Source organism: Centroberyx affinis, unplaced genomic scaffold (genome assembly GCF_046629955.1).
Source record: "Centroberyx affinis isolate AG114_WGS23_722 - 3 ecotype Tasmania unplaced genomic scaffold, CSIRO-AGI_Caff_v1 ptg002875l_1, whole genome shotgun sequence".
NCBI lineage: Eukaryota > Metazoa > Chordata > Actinopteri > Beryciformes > Berycidae > Centroberyx > Centroberyx affinis.
The window spans coordinates 197,403-225,236 of record NW_027281007.1 but is presented as its reverse complement, the minus strand read 5'-3'; the positions used below and the strand labels follow the sequence as shown (position 1 = coordinate 225,236).

At 44.9% G+C, this 27,834-nt stretch overlaps 1 protein-coding gene across 2 annotated transcripts; it reads left to right on the top strand.

The window, feature by feature from the left end:
* Positions 1-14,073: 14,073 nt before the first annotated feature.
* Positions 14,074-26,963, top strand: LOC139658361 (insulin receptor substrate 2-like). 2 transcript variants are annotated; one of them, XM_071536474.1, is made up of 3 exons: positions 14,074-16,819; positions 17,319-17,815; positions 26,733-26,963. In XM_071536474.1, the coding sequence occupies exons 1-3, from the start codon at positions 14,160-14,162 to the stop codon at positions 26,735-26,737; spliced, it is 3,162 nt and encodes a 1,053-aa protein (XP_071392575.1). In that variant the 5' UTR covers positions 14,074-14,159; the 3' UTR covers positions 26,738-26,963. The 2 variants fall into 2 exon arrangements, with proteins under 2 accessions (XP_071392575.1, XP_071392574.1); XM_071536473.1 differs by having other exon boundaries at positions 17,316-17,815.
* The last annotated feature ends 871 nt before the right edge of the window (positions 26,964-27,834 follow it).

Genomic DNA, 27,834 nt, shown 5'->3' with positions numbered 1-27,834 from the left:
CTTACCTGAAATACTTACCTGACATAACTGTGAAAACAAAATCAGTACACACTTACCTGAAACACTTACCTGTCACAGCTGTGGAAATAAAATCAGTTTACACTTACCTGAAATACTTACCCCACAGAGCTGTGAAAACAAAATTAGTACACTTACCTGAAACACTTACCTGCCTTAGGCTCTGTGATAACAAAATCAATACACACTTACCTGAAACACTTACCTGAACTAGCTGTTGAAACAAAATTAGTATACACTTACCTGAAATACTTACCTGACAAAGCTGTCTAAGTAAAATCAGTATACACTTACCTGAAACACTTACCCGACATAACTGTGAAAACAAAACCAGTACACACTTACCTGAAATACTTACCTGATATAGGCTCTGTAAAAAAAAATCAGTACACTTACCTGAAATACTTACCTGATATAGGCTCTGTGAAAACACAATCAGTACACTTACCTGAAATACTTACCTGCCATAGTTGTGGAAATAAAATCAGTTTACACTTACCTGAAACACTTACCTGCCATAGCTGTGGAAATAAAATCTGTTTACACTTACCTGAAATACTTACCTGATAAAGCTGTCTAAGTAAAATCAGTATACACTTACCTGAAATACTTACCTGACATAACTGTGAAAACAAAATCAGTACACACTTACCTGAAACACTTACCTGTCACAGCTGTTGAAATAAAATCAGTTTACACTTACCTGAAATACTTACCCCACAGAGCTGTGAAAACAAAATTAGTACACTTACCTGAAACACTTACCTGAACTAGCTGTTGAAACAAAATTAGTATACACTTACCTGAAATACTTACCTGAAAAAGCTGTCTAAGTAAAATCAGTATACACTTACCTGAAACACTTACCCGACATAACTGTGAAAACAAAATCAGTACACACTTACCTGAAATACTTACCTGATATAGGCTCTGTAAAAAAAAATCAGTACACTTACCTGAAATACTTACCTGATATAGGCTCTGTGAAAACACAATCAGTACACTTACCTGAAATACTTACCTGCCATAGTTGTGGAAATAAAATCAGTTTACACTTACCTGAAATACTTACCCAACAGAGCTGTGAAAACAAAATCAGTACACACTTACCTGAAACACTTACCTGTCACAGCTGTTGAAATAAAATCAGTTTACACTTACCTGAAATACTTACCTGAAAAAGCTGTCTAAGTAAAATCAGTATACACTTACCTGAAATACTTACCTGACATAACTGTGAAAACAAAATCAGTACACACTTACCTGAAACACTTACCTGTCACAGCTGTTGAAATAAAATCAGTTTACACTTACCTGAAATACTTACCTGACATAACTGTGAAAACAAAATCAGTACACACTTACCTGAAACACTTACCTGTCACAGCTGTTGAAATAAAATCAGTTTACACTTACCTGAAATACTTACCCCACAGAGCTGTGAAAACAAAATTAGTACACTTACCTGAAACACTTACCTGAACTAGCTGTTGAAACAAAATTAGTATACACTTACCTGAAATACTTACCTGAAAAAGCTGTCTAAGTAAAATCAGTATACACTTACCTGAAACACTTACCCGACATAACTGTGAAAACAAAATCAGTACACACTTACCTGAAATACTTACCTGATATAGGCTCTGTAAAAAAGAAAAATCAGTACACTTACCTGAAATACTTACCTGATATAGGCTCTGTGAAAACACAATCAGTACACTTACCTGAAATACTTACCTGCCATAGTTGTGGAAATAAAATCAGTTTACACTTACCTGAAATACTTACCCGACAGAGCTGTGAAAACAAAATTAGTACACTTACCTGAAACACTTACCTGCCATAGCTGTGGAAATAAAATCTGTTTACACTTACCTGACTTACTTACCTGACATAGCTGTGAAAACAAAATCAGTACACTTACCTGCCATACTTATCTGAAATAGCTGTGAAAATAAAACCAGTACACTTACCTGGCATACTTACCTGACAGAGGTGTGAAAACAAAATCAGTACACACTTACCTGAAATACTTAACTGACATAGCTGTGGAAATAAAATCAGTATACACTTACCTGAAATACTTACCTGATATAGCTATGAAAGCAAAATGAGAATTCACTTACCACATTTACTGCATGTAGACAGTGCTAGTACACAGATTAAACACAACATTAACCGCGTGTAGACAGCGCTCCACAAACAACCACATTTATTGCGTGTAGACGGCGCTACACAAACAACCACATTAACTGCGTGTAGATGGTGCTACACAGACAAACAACCACATTTACTGCATGTAGGCAGCACTACACAGACAAACAACCACATTTACTGCATGTAGACGGTGCTACACAGAGAAACAACCACATTTAATGCTTGGAGACAGCGCAACACAGACAAACAACACACCTTTACTGCATGTAGATGGCGCTACACAGGCAACAATCACATTTACCGCATGTAGACGGCGCTACACAGACAAACAACCACATTTACTGCGTGTAGACAGCGTTACACAGACAACAACCACATTTACTGCGTGTAGACAGCGTTACACAGACAACAACCACATTTACTGCGTGTAGACAGTGTTACACAGACAACAACCACATTTACTGCGTGTAGACAGCGTTACACAGACAACAACCACCTTTACTGCGTGTAGACGGTGTTACACAGACAACAACCACATTTACTGCATGAAGACGGCGCTACACAGACAAACAACCACATTTACTGCATGAAGACGGCGCTACACAGACAAACAACCACATTTACTGCGTGTAGACAGCGCTACACAGACAACAACCACATTTACTGCATGAAGACGGCGCTACACAGACAAACAACCACATTTACTGCGTGTAGACAGCGTTACACAGACAACACCACATTTACTGCGTGTAGACGGTGTTACACAGACAACAACCACATTTACTGCATGTAGACGGTGTTACACAGACAACAACCACATTTACTGCATGAAGACGGCGCTACACAGACAAACAACCACATTTACTGCGTGTAGACAGCGTTACACAGACAACAACCACATTTACTGCATGTAGACGGTGTTACACAGACAACAACCACATTTACTGCATGAAGACGGCGCTACACAGACAAACAACCACATTTACTGCGTGTAGACAGCGTTACACAGACAACAACCACATTTACTGCGTGTAGACAGTGTTACACAGACAACAACCACATTTACTGCGTGTAGACGGCGTTACACAGACAACAACCACATTTACTGCGTGTAGACGGTGTTACACAGACAACAACCACATTTACTGCGTGTAGACGTGTTACACAGACAACAACCACATTTACTGCATGAAGACGGCGCTACACAGACAAACAACCACATTTACTGCATGAAGACGGCGCTACACAGACAAACAACCACATTTACTGCGTGTAGACAGCGCTACACAGACAACAACCACATTTACTGCATGAAGACGGCGCTACACAGACAAACAACCACATTTACTGCGTGTAGACAGCGCTACACAGACAACAACCACATTTACTGCGTGTAGACAGTGTTACACAGACAACAACCACATTTACTGCGTGTAGACGGCGTTACACAGACAACAACCACATTTACTGCGTGTAGACGGTGTTACACAGACAACAACCACATTTACTGCATGAAGACGGCGCTACACAGACAAACAACCACATTTACTGCATGAAGAGGGCGCTACACAGACAAACAACCACATTTACTGCGTGTAGACAGCGCTACACAGACAAACAACCACATTTACTGCATGAAGACGGCGCTACACAGACAACAACCACATTTACTGCATGAAGACGGCGCTACACAGACAAACAACCACATTTACTGCGTGTAGATGGTGTTACACAGACAACAACCACATTTACTGCATGTAGACGGTGTTACACAGACAACAACCACATTTACTGCATGAAGACGGCGCTACACAGACAAACAACCACATTTACTGCGTGTAGACAGTGTTACACAGACAACAACCACATTTACTGCGTGTAGACAGTGTTACACAGACAACAACCACATTTACTGCGTGTAGACAGTGTTACACAGACAACAACCACATTTACTGCGTGTAGACAGTGTTACACAGACAACAACCACATTTACTGCGTGTAGACGGCGCAAACAACACCACAGCAGGTGAGACAACAGTTTTTGTCACTTCTCTGACACACACACGTGCGCGCGCACACACCACACACACACCTGCCAACAGCAGAATAATGGCACAGCGGCCTAAAACCAATCAGCAAAGAATAGAATAGCATAGAATAGGATAGTTAGAATAGATGCATGTCCTACCTTATGTAGTCAGAAGATCCCTCAGAAGTGAGCTCTTCTCTTTCACCCTGTTGATAACTCCATCTGTGACCAAAACCATCAATATGTTGTTTTCCAACTTGCCATCAGCAGGAATGCTTGGAGATGTTCCAGTCGAACAGAAGTCGTACTCCTCAATCAGTTTTTGATGGATTTTAAGGTCGAGAGAATTCTCTCGCTAGCCACTTGTGTGACTGAGAAAGTTAATTTAACTTCATCGATATCAGCATTGACAAAGGACCTGATAGCACCAGATTGGTCAGTTCTTACAAGATGAGCATGACTTGTTCATGGGATCCCATTGGTCACCAACTCACTAAACAGAATCTCCTGTCCCAAAGTATTATTGGTACAGAAGTGAACTGTATATTGTTTAGTAGCATTCATGGGTAACAGTTTTTGTCTGTAGACGGCGCTACACAGATAAACAACCATATTTACTGAGTGTAGACAAAAAAAAACACATTTACTGTGTGTAGATGGCGCTACACAGATAAACAACCACATACATTGCAAACAACACCACAGCAGGTGAGACAACAGTTTTTGTCACTTCACTGACACACACACACGTGCGCACGCACACACCCACACACACACCTGCCAACAGCAGAATAATGGCACAGCGGCCTAAAACCAATCAGCAAAGAATAGAATAGAACAGAATAGAATAGAATAGAATAGTTAGAATAGATGCATGTCCTACCTTATGTAGTCAGAAGATCCCTCAGAAGTGAGCTCTTCTCTTTCATCCTGTTGATAACTCCATAGGTGTCCAAAACCATCAATATGTCGTCTTCCGACTTGCCATCAGCAGGAATGCTTGGAGATGTTCCAGTGAAGTCGAACTCCTCAATCAGTTTTTGATTAATTTTAAGGTCGAGAGAATTCTCTCACAAGACACTTGTGTGACTGAGAAAGTTAACAAAACTTCATCGATATCAGTATTGACAAAGGACCTGATAGCACCAGATTGGTCAGTTCTTACAAGGATTATTGATGAGGAAAAAGCCATCAGCATCAGGTCCTCTATCCAAAATGTATGAGAGCCCTCCAGGGATCAGTGCAGAGAGGAAAACCTCTGTCAAAAGACTTGAGACTGCAAGTTAAATCTTGAGACAAGTGCAGAGTGTGAAATTAACACAAGCCATGAGGCAAATGTGGCTGAATTTTGACTTATCTGATGAGAAGTTCTGGTTAGCATTTAATATTGTATAATGTTAAGCCCTACAAAGCCAAAGAACAGTAACTGCATGATTAGTGAAACTGAGAAACTCCTGTCCCAAAGTATTATTGGTACAGAAGTGAACTGGGATGGCTGAGATCTGCCCAACATTCAGCACATTCTGGGAATGTTAAACAATGTCAAACTATTTTCATTATTCCTGTTTCTGTTTGAATTCTCATTGGTTAAGGAGTCTCCAAATTAGGCTGCTGATTTTGATTGGTTAACGGCTGCACTCTGGCAGCAGCACAGACCAACAGTAACAGGTACAGGTGCTAAAACAGGGGACAAGACATAATAATAATAACTTTATTTGTATCACACTTTTCTAAAAACAATGTTTACAAAGTGCTTTACATACAATAAAACCCAAGGATACAGTGATGTAAAACTACCACAATTAATATAGAGGACTAAATAAAACCAAATAAGAGTTTAAGAGTTTAAGAGAAATAGGAATTCAGGAGAATCCCAAGATTTTACTGCAGAGATGATCATGATACAGTATCTACTTATCTTTTACAGTTTTGAAGAGAAACAGTGTTGGCAGGTATGGTTTAGTCCAGGTTTAGTCCCTTCCTGTCTCTAGTCCACACTCCAATCCAGTAGGTGGTAATGCGGTTTCCAACCACCTGTAAAACAACAAAGATGCAGCAGTAATAGGCTCAGAAAAGCCTCTATAAATTCCGTCACGCCAAACTCCTCAGAAAAATCTGGCAATTTAATATTACCTTGCCTATTGGCAAATTTACACACATCGTAGAACACAAATAGAGACATTTTACTGATCATTAGGATGTACTCTTCAATTCGGATTACATCCAGTACACTAGACAGGACTGTTTTCAATAACATTTCAACTTTTAGAACTGGTTCACCTGTTAATTCTACAATCTTCGTTCACTAAAATAACGTTACCGTGAATGGCGGTATTGAGCAGGGAACCAATTCAAAAATTTGAAATGTTATTGAAATAAAGTGCTGCTTGGTGGATCACTTGTACGCCGAATTAAACAGAACGCCCCAACAATTTGAAAAAGCTCTGAAGTTATGTTCTGTCAAGTATGTATTTTTGCCGATAAGCAAAGCACATTAACTGTACAGGTTTTGAGCGTCAAAACCGGAGAGTGCTGTTAGCCTAATTATGAGGCTCCGTAGGGTAATTTCATTATTAAATTGTTGTACCGGGAATCTTAAATGAACCTTATACATGTCATTCATAGTCTATTACTAGAAAAGTTTGGAATTAGGTGTGAATTTTACTAATTTACAAGCTACCGTACACTAGCAAACGGTTTGTGTTGCGGCTGCCTGCCACTAAACTAGCTACAGTAACCGTCTCTCTCTCTCTCTCTCTCTCTCTCTCTCTCTCTCTCTCTCACACACACACACACACACACACACACACACACACACACAGTGTACTAACTTCGTTGGAAAATAGGAAAATACAACAAGAAGTCGAGTAACGTTAAGGAGAAGCGACTTTACAAGATATATCACTTAAAGTTGTTTGCTCTCCTGTCAAATTAGGAAGATGTCACGTGCGTCGCTTTCATCTTAATCACTCATTAAACTTGCCTGATTTAATATCTTACTTACCAAGTCGGGTCTACTTGTTTTCGTTCCTATGTCGCTCTCAGCTTCTCTCCGTCTGTGAATTTTCCTCCGTGAACTTGATGTACATAAGCGCACATGGCATCACAAAGGCACTGTGACCTCACAGTGGCAAATTGTATAGAGAACGCTGAAGCATGTTAGGCTCTACCATGTACATATCATAACATGTAATATCTGATATATTTTTTCTGTTATATTGACGACACCTGTAATTTTGTGCATTTCTCATGTTCAGTGAAACAAAATGAAGCATCAGTTCAAGTGGTTAAACTTGCATTCTGTCACAGTGTGTTTTAATGATATTAAGTACTTATGAAAAATTCATCATTGCAACTTTGCATGTTGGTTATGCTTGAAGACATACCTTTCAACCTTAATCTGTTTTGCCCCTACTGTTCCTGCTACGGCAGATGTGTATCTTTTTAATTATTGGACCCCAGAATGTTCTTTTTTTTTTTAAATAACACAGCACAAACATAAAATTCAAAGATCATGAATGTGTGGATAACTCCTGTATGTTTCGATCCAACAAGGATGTTTGTAGGATACATGCCAATTCCAATTTGACACTGGATATTTAAAGAATATTTTGGTGGTTTTGCTGTGTGCTGTGGTCAAAAGTCACATGCATATGTTTTTTTCAGTGAAAGATATTCTAACACCCTTCACAGGTCTTATACACAGCGATCACAACAGTCATGTAACATAAACAGTAGCTCTCTTGGTCTTTGGCGCATATTGCAAAAAATCCTGAGGCAGAGAGATTTTACTCTTTGGAGGATGAGTGAAGTATATCAAATAAAAAAAAAATCCACTTTTTCCAGTGGAGATTCATTCCTGCAAGAATGTGTAGAAACAATTGTCAGTATCTTGAAACAAGGTCGAACACTTACTGGTATCAAAAAAATGGCACTTGACTTCTTTGGCTACCCTACATGTTTTTGGCATAAATGGCTTGATCAGACTCCAAGGGTAGCTGTAGAAAAATAAAGGCTTTATGAACTTGTACACAAAAGAAGAGTACCATGGCTTCCTTTATTCTTCTTCTAGTATTCTTTTCCCCTTCAGTCCAATGAGCACCTATTGTGCAAACACACTTTAATGGTTTTTGTGATACATACCGCAAGGACACACGTTTGTATCCCAGGTGTCTTTGCACTGGAAAAACAAGTGAAATGATCTCACCAGGTTGGATGATTTTTCACTGTTGTTTGAGAAATATTTAACACATAATGCCAGATTAAATGACTTATTAGATATTAGATATTCAGGTTCACCTCCAAACAAATGGTGATACAGATCTGATTTGAATAGTTTTTATGGTTTTAATGGTTTATCAGGAGTTCTCTGTAAAATTCTCCCAATCATCTCAACGCAGATTGAACAATCATGTTTCCAACAGGAACCAGCAAAGATGGAAGAACACTGCTGGGGTCTGCTTTTTAGCCCATGATGCATTGGGCTACATGGGCTACATTAGCTCAAATGACTGTTTCAATGTAAGACCAATGTTTAGTCCACTTGAGCAGCCAAGAGCCCATATGTTTACTGTAATCTCACAGTTGCTTGTGCATATTTCACTAAACTTGGCGCCCTCAAGTGGATGGTCCTGAGACATGTGGGTCTTGTGCTCACTTTTGTTTGTGTGTGTGTGTGTGTGTGTGTGTGTGTGTGTATGTGCGTGCTCGTGCAGGGGATTTAACTTTGAGACCTTTCATCCAGATCTGACTTACACATACCCCATGGCGCAGGGCCATAATATGTTTCAAGTAAGCAGGCTAATGCCTCTAAGCACCAATCTTAGAGGTGTTAAAAGTTAAAGCTGCATGTGTGGAAGGTGTGAGGCCACAACACTCGCCAGTGTAGACAAGAGGAATGGCACCAAAATTATCTGTGTCTCCAGTAGATAGTGGTGTCCTGTGTGTATAACACTGTACAGTATTGTTAAGTAATCATAGGCAACTAGCATTATCTAAAGTAGGAAGATAAACCTTTAGTAATCCAAAGTTGTTATTGTTCTTTATTCTATGGCCTGTAGATGCATACTCTGCTGCACACTGTTGTATATTGCATGTTTGAAAAGGCTGTTTGTGCTTGATTACAGTTAGAATGGAGACCCCTCGGCCCTAGGTTGACCCTGTAAGCATGACCCTATAGCATGCTGCTGATCTGCATTTGTTTACAACAGTGAAAAGCAGCTTTGTTGTATGAGGATCTAGCAACCTAAGCCTCAAAGACTTTCTTCTCCAACTACTGATCCCTAGAAATGTTCAAACCCTAAGCCTCACTGAGATGCCAGTTAAGGTCACCAGTAAGGATCCCAGCATGAATCTGACTTTCCTGGACCGTTTGCTATCACAATTGCAGTGCGATTACATGGTAATCCGACATCGCTGTAGGCTGAAGAAATCAATCAACACTCCATCAGACACGTCACGCAAAACCTAGATGAAAACCAGGTGTTTACATTTTCATTTGAAACCAGGTTTATTTGCACAAAATCAACTTTTTTTTGTAATACCGAAGAGGGTGAATGTTTTTGAGTGTTCATCCATTTCTCTCATGTATTCACAATCCACTATGAAAAGAGAGTGCAAAATTGAAATCACAGACTTTTTATGATGCCAAGGATCCATGTAAAAACCTGCATAGATGTACACACACACACACCCACACACACACAATCACATGTGAACATATGCACCCAGAGTAAGACTATACACTGACTACATTCATTACATTACCATTACATGGTACTCTAACCCAAACTGGTGGCACTCAGTTTCCCCCCTGGGGGATTAATAAAGTATTTCGTATCATATTGTAATCTAACCCTACTTCAAACCCAATCCCAGAATTTACAGGCCAGATTTACAGGCCCACACTTTCCACCTCCTCATTAATCACTGGAGAGTTAATTTTCAAAAGTCACCAGTCAATCTTCCTAAAGTCTAGAAGATCCAGTCTGTAAACTTGTTTTATTCTGTCAACCAAGGACTAATTTATTTATGTAATGTATTTTGGTTTTTGTAAGAGTAGATGCCACTTTTTTCAAATGGTAGATATCTCATTATTGAATGAAACTCTATCAAGCAAAATCAAAGCAAGCAAATCAGGCAGACTGCTTTAAAGTACCTTCATCATTTGATGACTGTATTTTTAGATGCTATTTTCTGCTAATGCAGTAATCAAAATGAGTCACTATTACAGTAATAGATTGATTTTCATATAAATACATTTCCGTTTTGCTACTTACTATGACCAACTGTGATTCAGCTTATATCCAGTTCAATTCTAAATATAAAGCATCTCTTCATCTTAAAAAAGACATTTTCTAGTGTGAAGTGCTCGCAAGATGATTTTGGATTTTAACTATATATGAGAGGACTTTTCTGTCTTTTTGTCACGTTTGTGTGTGTGTGTGTGTTTGACTGCTGGATGCAAAACAAATTTTCCCTTGGGAGAGATATTAAAACGCTCTACTTGCTTTACTTGACACACACACAGGTCACTAAAGAATGGTGATGGAGGAGACAGGAGGGTATTTTAATGAAAGTTGATTTCCAGATGGTCCTGAGAAGAGACCCCAAATCCCTTCCTTCATAAGGGGAAGATAACAGAGATAATAAGGTCATATGGTAATAGACTTGACCTTCGTCTATTAACCCCACTTAAAACAAACACAAACCAAACACTTTGTCTTCCATTTTTGCACCAGATTTCAGCCAAGACTGAGATCAACTTCAAATGAGGTTGATAGTGTTTTTGCATTGTAACTCTATATGATCTAACCCACAGTGAAGCCTCCAGGTGATTATCTCATTATCACCGCCTGGGTGATTTCTATAATGTGCATAATGCATAATGTGGTTATGTAAGTGAAAGGTCATCTATGCTGTAGGTATGACTAATATATGGCACCTGGGTCCCAACTGACTCTGACTGATTCAGGCTATTGATGATGAAAGTTGTCGAGACTTAAAAAGATCTTAATTTACTCTAAGTGACATTTTAATTATATGTTTCTAATTTACAGTTGCATCAAACAGGAAAGGCCACTGTTGTCTCTTTCATTTGGAAATAAGAGCAGAGTGATTTTCTCATGTTAACCTGTTAGAGAATCAGTAGCAGCTGGCCAAAGTTTAAAACTTCAAAAATTCAAAAGAACTTCCAAAGACTTCAAAAAACCTCAACAAATCTGTGACCACCCTATGGCGAGAAAGGTTGTGAAATTGAATCCTGGGTGGCGCAACCATAATGTGATACTAATATCGCTATATGCTGGCTGGTTTAGGTCCAGCTTGGTCCAAGAGACGCTCACCATGTGCCTAACAGGCAGGATTAGTTACTGAATACCCTTCACATTCTCTCAGTGAGGCACACTGGGCCTCTGTGTGGACACACACAGTGTGTGTGTGTGTGTGTGTGTGGATGTGTGAGTGAGAGAAAGATAGAGACGAGTGAAGGAGAAAGTAAAAAGAAGGATATTTATTACAACACAACCTACTAAACACTTACTCTCTCTGTTCATTTATATTGTGCTGCATCCTCTGACTGCTGCCAGATACTGAACATTACTACTATTACCACTATTATTACTACTGCTACTACTGCTACTTCAGTTAATTCTATCACTATTACTACTAATACTACTGCAATTATCTCTACTCCTATTACTACTACCACTACTACTACTACTACTACTACTACTACTACAACTATTACTAGTACTCCTACTACTCCTACTACTACTACTTCTACTACTACTACTACTCCTACTACTAGAACTATTACTAGTACTCCTCCTACTACTACTACTACTAAGCTGTCAAAATATACTCAAGTAAAAGTAAAATAACTGACTTAAAAAAAATATGGATATATGGGAACTTTGATATCAGAAGAATAAAAGTTGCAAAACAAAGTGACCGCAAAACAATATTCAGTATTCAACAATATTCCCTCAGTGTTGTTGCCAGTTATGTGTTTTCCAGTTAAATGTCAGCAATAATCTCTTTGTTTCCTTGATGTTTGCCTCAGGCTGTTTATATCTGTGGTCAAATGCGGTAGGCTATAGTATGGCTCCAAACCCTCATGGAGGTGTTTATGTTATTGCTCATATCTCAGATTAGAGGTGCTAATGCTGAAAACACATGCTGCGGCCCAGCTTAACCCCGATAAATTAACACTTGTGCAAAACAGAAAAATAGGCAACGGCCAAATGTCACAGGGATCACAAACACACCGGCATCAACAATAACACACAACAATACTGATTAGTGACAGGCAGGGATTACTCTTAATCTGCAGTGTCTATATGTTTGTGTAAAGGCGGGGGGGGGCGGATAACAATGAACAGTAGATACTATGCTCATTAAGAAGGGGTGAGGCCCACACACACACACACACACATCCACACACACACAATCCATACGATCTAATTGACGCTGACACCTCAATGAGAGACGTGTAATCAGCTCTTTGAAAGATTATGAAAAGCAATCCAAGTGTTGTTGAAGGGGAGGTGTGTGTGTGTGTGTGTGTGTGGGGGGGGGGGGTCCCCTGGTCTGCCTGGGACTGACATGACTGATCACCAGAGAGATCAGAGGGAGTATTACAAACATAATTACCGAGATGATCTGACGAGCAGATGTCTCCGAGCCTCCTATTTATCATCCGACAGACCCACCGCGGCCTGATATGGCTGCTTCCGAAGGCTTGTTATTGTCACCGGTGCTCTCTGTGGTTCGTGTTGTGAAAATTGAACGTTTTACTAAAAAGTCATGTGTGCAAAGTGTTCAGTGTGAGGACTGTCAGGGCTGCAGGGTTGCGGGGGGGGTCCGAGCAGCCAGAGGATGGCAGCATTTCCACAGCTTTGCCTCTGCAGCTGAGCCTCTGACGCATTTGCTTTAGTCACCCTCCTCTGTGAGATGGCTGTTTTTCATTCAGCACGAACATCATGTACTTTTAAGTGCAACCTAAGCATAAAGGTTTATCACGTTAGAGATAAAAACAAGGGTCCCCCCCCCCCCTTGCTATTTGCATTTTGGACAGCATGAGCTTCAAGAGATATAGATAAGGACAGATAAGCAGTATAATTATTACCAAATGTTGACATTGCTACAATATTATATGGGAATACAAATGGTGAGGTATTGAAATAGGAAACGCAGGGTTTCAAATGGAGAGGAATACCCACTGGTGTAAAAATAGGCCACAACACCCCTTATGTAACAAGTGGGGTTAGGGATGTTTACAATCCCACTGCCTGATAAATGAATGGATCAATCCATGATGATAGGTCGTATTATGCAGCACTATATTTCAAATTACCAATTGAGATCAGCTGGCCTGTCGATTGATTGATTTATTGATTATTATTATTATAATTTAAAAAGGGAATTGATTTATTTCATTCTGCAACATTGAAACTGATCAGTAAACGAGTCTTACAACACTGTTACATTTCCCATTAGACATTTTCACCATACTGTAAAATATACAGGAATCCCTGTTATTCAATGGACTTTGACAATTTTCTATTTCCACATGAGAGAGCTGTTAGGAGGGGAGAGGTCCTGCCTACCGTCTATCACTTCACCCGTCCAATGGGCTGCGCCGGATCTGCGTGATTGACAGGCACGGCCCCTGCAGCACGCCCCGCCCCCTATGACTGTGTGTTTTATTCTGTTTTTAGAGCAGCAGCGTCACATGTTGTTTTTCTCCAGGATCAGATCAGTCCCTGGACTGGTCCGACAGCACTGCTGCTTCTACCGTGGCGGACAGCGGACACAGCTATCGGCGTCTGCTATGGATTAGGAAAAAAAAACGGGTTTCTTCTCAAGTTTATTTTTGCTGAAGAAGATATATAATAATAAATAAATAAAAAAGGACTTTGTTTTATCTGGAAAGTGAAACGTATAGTCGGGCGAAATGGCAAGTCCTCCGGCGACGGGGGGACACCTGTTATCGACTGGGACAAACAGCGTGAAGAAGTGCGGATACCTGAGGAAGCAGAAGCACGGACACCGGCGCTTTTTCGTGCTCCGAGAGCCGACCGACTGCTGCCCTGCCCGGCTGGAGTACTACGAGAGCGAGAAGAAATGGAGAAACAAGTCCGCTGCGAAACGGGTCATAACTTTGGACTCCTGTCTGTGCGTAAACAAGCGGGCGGACGCCAAACACAAGCACCTCATCGCCCTTTACACCAAGGACGAATACTTCGCCGTGGCCGCAGACAACGAGCAGGACCAGGAGAGCTGGTACCGGGTTTTGACTGATCTTATAACCGAGGGGAAAGTGTACGACAGCCCCGCTTCCACGTCCTCGCTAGTGGGCTTTGAGGAGGCCAGCTACGGTCTCATTACACCTGCAACAGCCGCCTATAAGGAGGTATGGCAAGTCAACTTGAAATCCAAGGGACTGGGTCAGATCAAGAACCTGACGGGGGTGTACCGGCTGTGTTTGTCCAGCCGGACCATCAGCTTCGTCAAACTGAACTCAGAGGTGGCTGCTGTTAGTTTACAGCTCATGAACATCCGGAGATGTGGCCACTCGGACAGCTTTTTCTTCATCGAGGTGGGCCGGTCGGCGGTCACCGGGCCCGGGGAGTTCTGGATGCAGGCGGAGGACTCTGTGGTGGCGCAGAACATCCACGAGACCATCCTGGAGGCGATGAAAGCCATGAAGGAGCTGTCTGAGTTCCGACCGCGCAGCAAAAGCCAGTCGGCCAGCACCAACCCCATCTCTGTGCCCACGCGACGCAACCTCAACAACCTCCCCCCGAGTCAGACGGGGCTGGTGCGACGATCCAGAACGGACAGCATGGCGGCCACGTCCCCGGGAAGAAAGTTCACGTCCTGCCGGATAAGAACGGCCAGCGAGGGCGACGGCAGCATGACCCGGCCGGTGTCCATGTCCATATCCGTGAGCGGGAGTCCCACCAGTCCCAACTCTGGGAACCACCTCATCAGGTCCCAGACCCTCAGCAGCGGGCGCACCTGCAGAATGCTGGAGTCCTCGTCCAACCTGCAGCACAGCAGGTCCATGCCGGTGTCCAACTCCCCCCCGGGCGCCTCCAGCCCCATCAGCATGTCTCCCAGAGGCGGGTGCAACATCTCCACCCCCGACAAAGCCCGGCGGCCCTTCAGCTGCAGCGCCTCCATCTCGGGCTCCCTCAGCGACACCGGCTTCATGCTGTGCGACGAGTACAGCTCCAGCCCCGGCGATCCCAGGTTCCTCCCCCTGACCCGGAGCGACACCCCGGACTCCCTGTCCAGCACGCCCCCCTCCCGCGACGCCAGCGACCCGTGCGGCTACATGATGATGGACGGGGCGAACGGCGGCAGGCCCGGCGCCGGCGGGGAGGGTTTACAGGACAAGGCGTACAGGAAGCGGACCTACTCCCTCACCACGCCGCGGCAGCAGAGGGTGGTGGCGCCGCTGTCCTCGGCCTCCCTGGACGAGTACACGCTCATGAGGATGGCCCGCGGACACAGCTCGCACTCCGCCTCGCCCAAAGTGTCTTACCCCGAGGATTACGGGGACATTGAAATCGGCTCGTCCAGGAGCTCCAGCAGCAACCTGGCCGACGACGGCTACATGCCCATGACGCCGGGCGTGGCGCAGCAGTCCGGCAAGGTCGACAACTACGTGCCCATGAGCCCCATGTGCGTCTCGGCGCCCAAGCAGATCGTGAACCCCAGGGTGCACCCCCAGGCCAAGACCAACTCCCCCTGCAGTGGCTCTCTGGAGGACAGCGGCTACATGAGGATGTGGTGCGGCTCCAAATCCTCCGTCGAGAGCCCGGACAGCCGGCTGGCTAACGGGGAATACATGAACATGTCACCCGGCAACCCGCCGCCACTCCAGACCCCACCTGACTACTACCTGGGCCCGCTGGCCGGTGAGCCGGCATCAGTTCGGCCGGCTCACCAGGCCAGCTCTCTACCGCACCCGACCAAACTGCAGACCTCCAAGAACGAAGATAACAACAACCAGTACGTCCTGATGAGTCCTCAGAGCCAGAGGCCGAGAGGGGGGGAGTCAGACTACTACTCCGTGATGCAGCCCAGTGCGGCTCAGGCCTCGGCACCCTCCCCGGTCAGACACAGCCGGGCGGAGAATCTGTCGTACCGGGGGAGGCTGGGCAGACCCAACAGGCTGTCCCTGGACACCCTGAGGACCCTGCCCAGTATGAACGAACACCCGCTGCCCGGAGAGCCCCGGAGCCCCGGGGAGTACATCAATATCGACTTTAGCGGCGGTAAATTCTCCCCGCCCTCCACCGTGTCCACAGAGAGCCGGTCTTCATCTCTGGGTTCCAGCAGCGGGGGACGGAGGAGATCCCCGCTCTCCGACTACATGAACCTGGAGCTGGGCTCGCGCTTGCCCAAGGAGGCCGACGCCCCCGCCGAACGCTTGGACGCTCTTCCGGAGTTGTCCATGTGCCCCTGCTCGGAGGATGGAGTGTACCATCTGGGTAGTGAGAGGGGGGCTCAGGGCCTCGCTGACGAGGTGAAAAATGACTACACCGAGATGACATTTGGGATGGCCAGCTCACCTCCACAGCTCGTTCCTCAGACCACAGCAAGGTATGTATGGACTGCAGTGGTTTCATCATTTCATCATTTTATTCAAGAGACCAGGAGAATACTTTGGCTGTAATGATAACAGGCAAAGACAAAACTATTGATTCCATTGACATTAGAAAGGCCAGTTTTGATTTTTAGAATTTAGATATCTCAGTTTTCAAAATGTCACCAAATGACTTTTCCTAAACCTACCTTCTTTACAAACTAGTGTTGTAGTAGTTGTAACTACAATGAATGTACAAAATATCAGGAAATTTGCTCTTTTCATGAAGTACACAAGTCATTATCCTTTATTGATTTCCCTTATTAAATCTATACCAATCACAAGTTGGTATAGATTTAAAAAGACAACTGAGATGTGGATTGTGCAAAAGGGGCTGCAACTCAATATCAGGAAGATGTTCTTAATATTTTGTACATTCAGTGTATGTATGTCAGTATGCATGTATCCATTTAACATGTTTTAATCTTTCATGTCTTACACATGATTCTCCAGCAGCCAGAGCAGCAGGGAGAGGAGACTCTCTTTGGAGGACCAGGGGGTCCCGGGGGGCATCGGGGTGTTCCTGCTCGGGGCCGCCTCCTCTTCCACGGTGGACCCCGACTGCTCGGCCAAGGTGATCCGGGCCAACCCGCAGGGACGCCGGCGCCACAGCTCCGAGACCTTCTCCTCCACCGCCACCGTGACGCCCGTCTTCCCCTCCTTCGCCCGCAGCGACACGGTGAAGAGGCACAGCTCGGTGGAGAACATCTCGTCCCGGAGCAGCGAGGGCTCCGACGAGGAGTACGGGAGCCCGGTGAGCCGGCAGACGTCGGCCGGCTACCAGAACGGACTGAACTACATCGCCTTGAACCTGCTGGACGACAGGGACGTGGAGAAGTGCGAGGACCTGGTTGGCTTCAAACCCACCAGCAGCTGCAAGGGGGGTCTCAATGGATTACACACCACACCGTACGTCTGTTTGGGATTCAAGGAGGCTGCGACTACTGCAAAAGGTGAGTGAATGATGATGTCAGAGGTGTTACTGGAAGATGTACAACACAACCCTAACCCTTTATTTTATGCAGTGAAGTGAAGGACAAACTAAACTCACCCCTCTCTTTGCAGAATAGCCTTTACCCACCTTTTTTTTTTAATCTTTACCATGTAAATTCATCATATACATCATAGTAAGTAGTATCTAGGCTAACTGATGTAGATAGGGTATTTTAAAGGGAAAAAATGCATAAATGAATGCTTTTCTGAAAATATAATTGATTTTGGTTCATGTTAGTGGTTGTTTACCTCATGATGATCATCAACTGGAGAGTTTACCCTGCCCTTACCCTTTTTATCACTCAAAAACATCACTGGTCAATATAATATACCATTAATTGATTTTGTTTGAAGGTATAATAATGTGAAAAGATATTTTCCTGTGAATTTGGATACTTAAAATAGCATAATTTGATGGTAAACCTGATATGGCTACGTTGAAGACAGACTGTGTAAGGTAATTTGCTGCTATGTCCCCTGCAAAACATTTCAGCAAAGAGAAAGGAAGCTGCTTTCACAGTAATAACAAATAACCAGAGCGGGTTGGCTTTTCTGTATGAACAGGCTAAAAGATAAGAGAGCTATAGCCTACAGTCAGTAGTCAAATGGAAGTGTTTTTTCCTCTGTAGTCAAAGAGGAAAAGCCAAACTTGTCTTTCCCCTCAATTCAAATTCAAACTGGCTCTGTGGATTTCAAAGCACATACGTAGGTGGTGCTGACGCTGCCTTCAAGAGCTCCTCGTAAGCTCCTGCTTCTGACTTGTTATGGACTCGGTAACAAGAGTAGCGTTTTGGTGGCCGCCGTTTTATTTTAGAAATCAAGCGGCACAGTGCTACTGTGTGTTGCAGCAGCAGAGCGGAGAGGAGAAAAATGTGCACCAGGCATGTAATTGAATACATGTAATTAAAATGTGTCATTTTATTTGCCCAAGTTGTTCTATACTTAAATACTTAAACCTTAAATAAGTTGTTGACACTCGCCCCCCCCTCCCTAAGGGTCACATTTCAGCAGCTCGTGTATCAAAGAAGATCCTTTCTTAACCGCTTTGTCGGTGTGGTTCACAGTCGGCGATGGCGGTATTTTCCGACGGCACTCGAAGGCACCGCGAGCTCCTGTGTGAAACGTGACCAGGCTTAGAGCTCCGAAGTAAACAAGCACCATGACAGAGCAGGCCGCTAGCACACTGTTGATTTCAACACCGAGATCAAATAAAACACTTAGGATAAATGGCTTACGAAATTGCATTGATTTTTATTTAGTTCTCCAGAGTCCCGCTGGTGTTTCTACAAGATTAATGACGAGAGAGTATAGATTAAGTCTAAACTGTCCGATTAAAGAGTACATTAATAATGAATTCTATGGAATCAGAATAAAGTTGACATTAAATGAAAGGATTATCATGTCCATAACACTGGTTTACTAGGGCTTAGTATTAGTAGTATAGCGCATTGCACGTGGTAGTGCTAAAGGAATGCCTCAGATGTGGTTCACTTCTGCTGTAGGCTCCTGCCTGTCAGCTCTAATGTCACACTGAGCCCCCGGGGCGCTTCCGGCTGTTGTTCCTCAGTTGGGTAAGCATTAGGATGTATTGCACATCAATGTGACCTCTATACCCGCTTTATTCCCACCGTCCCCACGATCAATATCGCGCCCCGGAATATCCCAACCGACAAACAGTCGGCCGGTGGTGGCAGACCCCCACATGTGTTTGTGAGCGCGTGGAGGGGGGGTGGGGGGGGGGTGGAGGGTTGCACGCTGACATGTGAGGCCCGACACAAGTGGACGTGTGTGTGTGTGTGTGTGTGTGTGTGTGTGTGTGTGTGTCCTTGTAGGCAGCAACGGGGGGGGGGAAAAACAAAGTGGGCGCGTTTGTTATGCGGCCATCAGGTAACTAGATGTCACAGTCCACATTCCTGGGCTGAGCGCGTTTCAAAAGTTGCTGTGAGAGGTGCCTGTTTTTGTCCCGGCTTAGGGCCATTTGAATAGGAAATAAAGGGAGGCCTTCATTTCTCCACAACGCCCCTGTGTGTGAGAGAGAGACAGAGAGAGAGAGAGAGAGAGAGAGAGAGATTTAGCCTGGATGTAGCCTAAGTTACCATTCCTTTATGTTTGCACAGGCAGTGATGTAGCTGTAAATAAAAAGGTGTGTAAACTATAACTGCCAGTCAGTGATCATCAAGCCACCAACAATGTAAGGAAAAATCTAATATATTTTCAGAGAAGAAGCTATTTTTGCTTGTTTTGTACTGAATATACCCGATCTCCATATAACTTACATTCATTTGACCCCTCTTACTGTGATGTATATTATGAATTTACATCAAGATTGAAGTCAAACTAAAAAGGTGTGTGTTACTATTCTAGTGTGTAAACTATGCAAATAAAAAGAGTTTAGCTTGGTTTACCCTCTGCTACTTCTCTGGTTTGCATTACAATTTACAGTCAAATTACTATTGACAGTATGTGCTTTCATGTTTGTTATTTAATCTGTGATGGGCTGTATTGGTAGTAGGTTTTGCACTCATGTTTTGGCAGTGTAGGGATAGTGCTAATACAGCTTTCTGAATGACTTGAGACTTGACTAGAGAGAGAGGGAAAGAGAGAGAGGGAGAGAGAGAGAGAGAGAGAGGGATGGGGAAGAAGGAAAACAGTCAAGCACATACATGTGGACTCTGGCACGTACGCGTACAGAACAGTCAGGGGTATTTCTCTCTCTCTCTCTCTCTCTCTCTCTCTCTCTCTCTCTCTCTCTCTCTCTCTCTGGGAGCGTTTTTTTTTTTTTTTTTTTTTTCCAGTGCCGCAGCCTGCGTTTCGTGAACACTTGGCAGAGCCGCGGAGAGAAAAGAGTGGCCTGTTTTTTTTTTTCTTGTTTTTTTTTTTTCCAGCGCCGCCCCAGCCTCTGCCTGGGCTGTTTTTCGCGGGGCGAGCGGAGTGAACGCGTGCATAATGGGGCAGGACGGGCACGTGCACACCGCCGCTGCCCTTCTGCCTCATTAGGCTGTTCACTTAGCAGAAGTAAGACGAGCGGAGAGAGAGAGAGAGAGAGAGAGGGGGAGCGCAGCCTCGTACGCTCACAGCAGAAAAAGAGGGAGGAGGGAAGAGGGCCGGAGCCGGAGCTGGAGCTGGAGCTTTTTTTAAAGCAACAAACAAACTCATTGGTGAGGCCCCCCCCCCCCCCCCCACCGAACCAAGGTGCATTCTGGGAGGGGCCCCGATCGCCTTGTTTACTGAACACTCTGTCCCGCTGCACGGCGAGGCGGGGGTGAAGGAGGTCAAAGTGCGCCACGGTGGTGTTTTTTTTTTTTTTTTGCGGCCCTGATACGGTGTTTATCAGGGCCTCCGCCACGTGCCACCGTGACCCAAAAGCCTGCAGGTTTTTCCATTCCAGACCGAATCCAGACCGAGTTTTGGGTCACGATGGCGGTTGAATGGGGGATCAAAGCACCTAAACCCCGTCGACCCCGGATGCCCCGTCCCAAGAGCCGGCCCCCTCCCCCCCCCTAGGAATTCAGCGCCCCCCCCCCCCCCCCCCGCAAAAGCATGTGACAAACCTCCTCGATGGCCTCCTCCCCTTTTTTTTTTTGTTGTCCTACCTAGAGTCAGCTTAGATGCCCTAATGCCCCGGTATAAGGGTCAAGTGTTTTGTTTACCTCCGATGTTTACCTCTGCCGTCCGCGGTCTCCCGGCGAGCCGCGGCTCAGCCAGGTGGATGTTCTGTACCCGGAATCCAGATTAGCCGAGTCAGCCAGTCTCCGTTCACACCTCCTCCCCTGACTAATACCTTTATCTGACGCTCCCTCGCTCCCTCTCTCTCTCTGTGTCAGGGACAATTCAAGAAGCCTGATTGGCACAGGGAGATCTAAGGTTAGACCGATATAGCGGCTGATCCTGGCGTTTTACTGGGAGTCCAATGTGGTCCGTTCAGTGTCGCTCACCTCTGATATGATGGATATGATGCAGTACATATTTATTATATTTCAGTGGAGAGTTTTAGTGTCCCATGATGGTCTAAATGGCGTTTCAGAGGCTTTCCCACCCTGACAAGAATAAAATTCTGGGGGAAACACTGAATAAGTCTAATTTTTGGGGAACTTTTGGGCAACTTCAATCCAAAAAATATTAGTATGGGCTCTCAAAAACCCATATTGGTCGAGCCCATAATTCTAAAAGCATACATATCAACTAAAATAAATCAAAAATGTAATTATATGTCTTTCTCTCGGCTGGATGCTCCATCTGAGGATGTAGGAGGAAATTGGACCCTGTTCTAGTGTATTTGGTATATGTGTGTGTGTGTGTGTGTGTGGGGGGGGGGTGTCAGAGAGATGTAGAGAGGCAATAAGGAGGTAAAAGGGGCACCAAGACCCTCCTTAAGAGCCCTGCTGTGACACCCAGAGGCCCTCCTGAGTGCTAGTGGCAGATGGCCACTCTCCGGTAGGGCGAGTGTGAGAGTGTGTGTGTGTGTGTGTGTGTGTGTGTGCAGATTTGGGGCATGGTGGAGGGGGGGTTAAAGCACCTGCCACTCGGCCCTATCTTCACACACATGCACTCTCATTACACCCCTTGCCCTGCCCATACACTCGCACGTAAACATATACGCACCAGTCTATCTTCACAGGCTTCTTTTGCTTTCCTACACACACACACACACACACACACACACATACACACACACACACTCCTACCTACTCCCCTCCTCCCTCCGCTAATGACAGCCCACCATCTGCTGCACCCACAGGCTGCAGAGAGCACGACCATCAGTATTGTGCGTGTGTGTGTGTGTGTGTACGCCTGTGTGTGTGTGTGTGTGTGTGTGTGTGTGTGTAATTCATCGGCGAGATTAGAGGCATGCGTGTCCATCACCTCCGATCCCGCTTCCGCCGTCATACTGTCGGTAGTATCGTGTGATGTCATCACCCAGCGACCGCCGGGCCTATGCGGTCTATACGTTTCCGGTGACGTGTGTTGTGTTTATGATGGAGAGAGAGACAGAGAGAGAGAGAGAGAGAGAGAGAGGGGCGAGAGAGGTCTAGTTGCACAGCCATGCGTCCCTAACTCGCTCTGAGCGCGAGCCTCGGAGCATGCTCAGTAAAGGGGGGCGGCTGTCACAACAAGGTGTGTGTTGGCGGAGAGGGAGGGGGGAATTGGAGAAGAGGCTGGTTTTCACACACACACACACACACCCCCGACACGCACACACACACACACATTCATCCTCTTTTCTCCTCGGTTCCCTCCTCCCCTGCCTCCTTTCCTGTTTTTGTGCTTTTCCCCTCACTTCAAAACCCTCCCTTTTTTTTTTTTTTTTTTTTCCTTTGCCGCTCTGCCACTCCCTCACGCACACACGCACACACGCACACACACACACACACACACACACACACACACACACACACAGAGGCTGCGTTGATACCACTTTTTCACTGTCAATGCTGTTTCCGAGTGCCCAACCTGATCCATGCCTTTCACCGAATGATACAGGTAGAGCCCATTAGCTTCAATCGGCTTTACTTTGATTTCTGACACATCACAAGTGATCCGTGTATTTGTGAAATTCCCCCCAACATGCCACCCTGTGTTACCCAGGCATCAGCCCCCAATGCCCCGCGACCGGTTTTCCGCTTTCCGCATCCCTGCACACACATACGCACGCAGGCCGTTCAATAATTCATTCGCATCCACATCATCGGCTACAGCAGATGACACACAAACACACGAACCGAAGCCTCGCGAAAAAAAAAAAATCCCACAATGCAACACCCAGCAGCCAGCACAGGAATCCAGAAATGCCGACGTTACTTGATCTATAGAGAACAAACACATTGCACACGTAACACCGCGGGCTCTTGTGTCAGAGTTTCCAGGCAGACGCTCTCTCTCTCTCTCTCTCTCTCTCTCTGTGTGTGTGTGTGTATGTCATGGCACGGGGAGGGGAGGAGGAGGTGGAGAGGGGGGTGGGGGCTTAAAGTAGGCCGGGATGTTCCAGACAGAAGCGCTAGCTGCTAGATAACTGCGTGGCCAGCGTTCCCCACATTTAGCCAGCCACGGCTCCAGATGAGATTACAGCCTCTGCAGGGGGGGGGGGGGGGGGGGCAGAGAGCCAGCTGGATGTGGCGAGGTGTGGGCATTCGCATTAGCCCAAAAGTGAGCGCAGATTTGATGGTATAGTTTTTAATCGTTATGACGGAGAGGGAAGATCGAAGTTAAAATCGGCAGGAATCAGGGGAAGCATTCAGGACCGATGTTCCCTCCAAAGTGATGATTCGGTGATCTGTGTCAGTGGTTCTCAACGCGGGGTCCGGGGACCACCAGGGGTCCTTGAGGGGGTTCCAGGGGGTTCCCCAGCAAATTGATGAATTGTTAAACTTCACCGTTATTTCATTTACAAGAAGTGAACACAATTAGAGAATGTAGAAGAATGTCTGTTTTGATCATAGTTTCTCTGTTATCTCTCTACCTACAATACAGATAGTCATGGAATTCTCGACAAAATCATATCTAACAAAAAAAATATTCTCAGATTTGGGTCCGAGAGACAAAATCTCATCAATTGGGGGTCCGTGGCTCTAATGTGAACTAAATTAGGGTCCTTGATATGAAAAAGGTTGAGAACCTCCAACCTATGTGACCTATGTACTTTATCACACTGACCAAATAGTAATATCTTCCCAGTCATTTTCTCCACTTTGTCCTCAGAAATTGTCCTCAGAAATTTAGCCTAGTCAGTGAATATGGAGCTAAAAGCTATCACAAGCAAATTTTAAGATTGGGATTTTGTTCTAAAATGACATATCTGCCATTTGGAAAAACAACACCTACTCTTACAAAATTATTGATAGCAGACTTTTTAAAATCATAATAGGTAACTTAAGTCTGTGGTTATGATTAGATGAAAGTGATCCCCGTGTGTAAATGGGGGCATCGCAGCAGCAAACAGTAATCGGATACAGCAACAGAAAATAGAATATAGAATAGAGCAAATGGGAGCTGTTAAACATAATACAACTAACAGTTACAACACTGGAATGTATTAGGTGGAAATATAAGAATTAAATCGATGGATGTGCTGGAGGTAGTGATTTTGTTCTAAACTCAAACTCTTCATAGTGAAATCCTCGTGCCTGCAAAAAAAAAACTGTCCGCTTTTCAGGAACGAAGAACACCAGCCTTGTCTTCAGCTCGACCGCCGCGCATTTTTGAGGGTTATCCGAAGGCTTTTTTAAAGGTTTTTTTTTTTTTTTTCGCCAGCCGGAGAGTCCTATGAGTCCCCCCCCCCCCCCCCCCCCCTCGTAGACGACCGTGAAATCCGTCCGTCTCGAGCCGAAACACGGGAGTTCCGCGGTTTTCCACATGACAACAGCGGGGATATTGTTCTGCCAGTCATCCGGATGGGTCGAGAGAGAGAGAGAGACCAGGGGAAAAAGCCCAGTTCCCAGTTAGATTAGTGGGTTGCCCTGACCAGCTTGCCCCCCACCCCCCCTCTACCACCCTTAAGCCCTTCACCGCTGGACGTCAAGCCCTTCCTGGAAGAGTCCAGTTGACCCACAGCTGGGGACGCACCCAGCCCCCTCCCCCTCCCCCCCCTTCAAGTAAATCCTTCCATCTTTCTGCAATTCCACCATACTCAATTTTACTCAGAATGATCCCAATTAGAGAATGTATAAGAATGACCATTATAATCATAGGTTTTAGGCAGTTATATACTTCAATATTACCCTAACCCTAACAAAAAAAATCTTCCCATATGGGTCCTTGGGCCTAAGTCAAATGAGGGTCGGTAGCCTAATATGGGTCTATGTGGGGGTATTTGACTGTACTATATAGTACATAATCATAAGTATCTATAATAATGTCAAGCAGCACCAAAAGCCTTCTGTCTCTCTGTCATTCTCTCCAAGTATAATACAGTTGCTACTACTACTACTAGCTGGTGCTGCTCTGTTCAGCGTGTGTCATAGCAACAACGGCAGTGCAGTAGGAGACCCCCCCTCCCCCCCAACCCCCCATCGCTCCACCGCCAGATTATGTAATTACGACCCCCACCCCTCCACCCCCCACCTCCACCACTGCTGCCACCCCAGCGCCGCCTCTCCAAAAAGCTACTGGTGTGTCGATCTGAACCTGACTTTTCTATATTCAACCCCCCCACACACACACACACACACATACACCATACACCCCCCACCCCCGACAGCGGCCCGACGTTACGGCAATAGGATTAGAAGGGGGGGGGAGGGATTAGCCCAGCTGGAGCGCTGTCCCGCCACTGGAAAGACGCTGCGGAGGTCAGGGAACGCCACACACACACACACACACACACACACACACACACACACGCACATCATAGGCGTCGATTGCGCTACCTTCGTCTCAAAGAGTCTAAATTTGATCTTAATCGTTGCAAAGGAAAGCTAAAATTGATGATAAAAAAAAGAAAGAAAATGCATCATGGGAGCATTCAGGACCATGTTCCCTCCACGCTGATAGTTTTGTGCATCGCGTCTGTCTATGAGATACAGGAGCAGGAATAGAGGAAGAGAAAGTGGTGTGTGTGCGTGTGTGTGTGTGTGTGTGTGTGTGCCAGTGTGCCTGCGTCAACCAATCCACACTGTTTAACTTGTGTGTGCAGCACTGGCTGTTCCTGCTGTTCAATCTGTTTATTTTTGCAGTATCTGCTTGTTATTGTGGCACAAATAGATGGGCTAGTCTCAGGCTGGAGTCTCTTAATGAATCCACACTGCATGAGGCTCCATCCTCCCAAACCTCTTCTGCCTGGATATTGGATATTTGTCATTTTACACTTAAATTGTGGCTACTGTGTCTTGGCAATATTCTTTCAATTAACTCCCTCTTCCTCTTCTGTTCTGTCTCTTCCAGACTGAGGGAATCTTCTGTCAGTGACTTGGCGTCTTCACCCACCTGCTGCTGGAAAACAAACAAAAAAAAATCAACTTTACCCTTCCGCCGGACTGTCTGGACCCTCAGCAACACACACACACACACACACACGCACACACACAAAAGCAGGTCACCAACTATGCATGTCATGAGTTTGCTGAAGGCAGGACAGGTGTGTATGTGTGTGTGTGTGTGTGTGTGTGGGGGGGGGGGGGGTGTATGTTGTGTATGGGCGATGTTCCCTGCACTTTCAGAGGCCATTTTCTCCTGTGACCCATATTTTCGCGCAAAGCACAGAAGCAAAGGTTAGTCAGACAACAACAAAACCCCTAATGGTACCCAGATACTATTTATTCACTTGGGGGATGGATGGGGGATGGATTTATGACTGCCCCTGGTGTGTGTGTGTGTGTGTGTGAGTGTGTGTGTGAGTGTGTGTATGTTTGAGGCGATGTACGACCAAGCGGTATGTCAATAAACACATTAGTTTAGCAATGAAACCAACCACAGAAATGGCCCTACCTCACAGGGAGCGAGGACACCCAACCTGAGGTTCACTGAGTATATAACTATATTTAGATTAGATATTTTATTTATTTTTGGAAGATGAATGTCTGATAAGACCAACCCAATGCCTTAATGTCTATACTGTCCTTATGTTTTCTATGAAATATGAGATAAATATTCTATTATGTCTGTTTGGACCTACATCTCTATATTGTTATTCTCTTGTGGAAAGTCTAAAAAGCCTAGTTTACCATGAAAATATATTGATATTATTTCAGAGTTGTACAGTGGGGCTGCTCGAGATCTGATTTATCGTATAAAGTATTTTCTTAATTACTGATTTCTTATTTATTCTAACCTAGTTTATTTTTTTGTCCAATGGAAGCGCTGGACTTACAGAAATATATTTCTAATTGTCCTTAAGAGTTATTGCATGTCTTTATAACTCGGCTCAGACCCCACAACACCAGGCATCTGAATGCACTGCACCTCCCACCGTTCCTCAGTCACTCGAGCCTAAAAACCTCAGACACTCCTACCTTCAAACCCACCGGCCCGGCGCCGCACTCTGCGA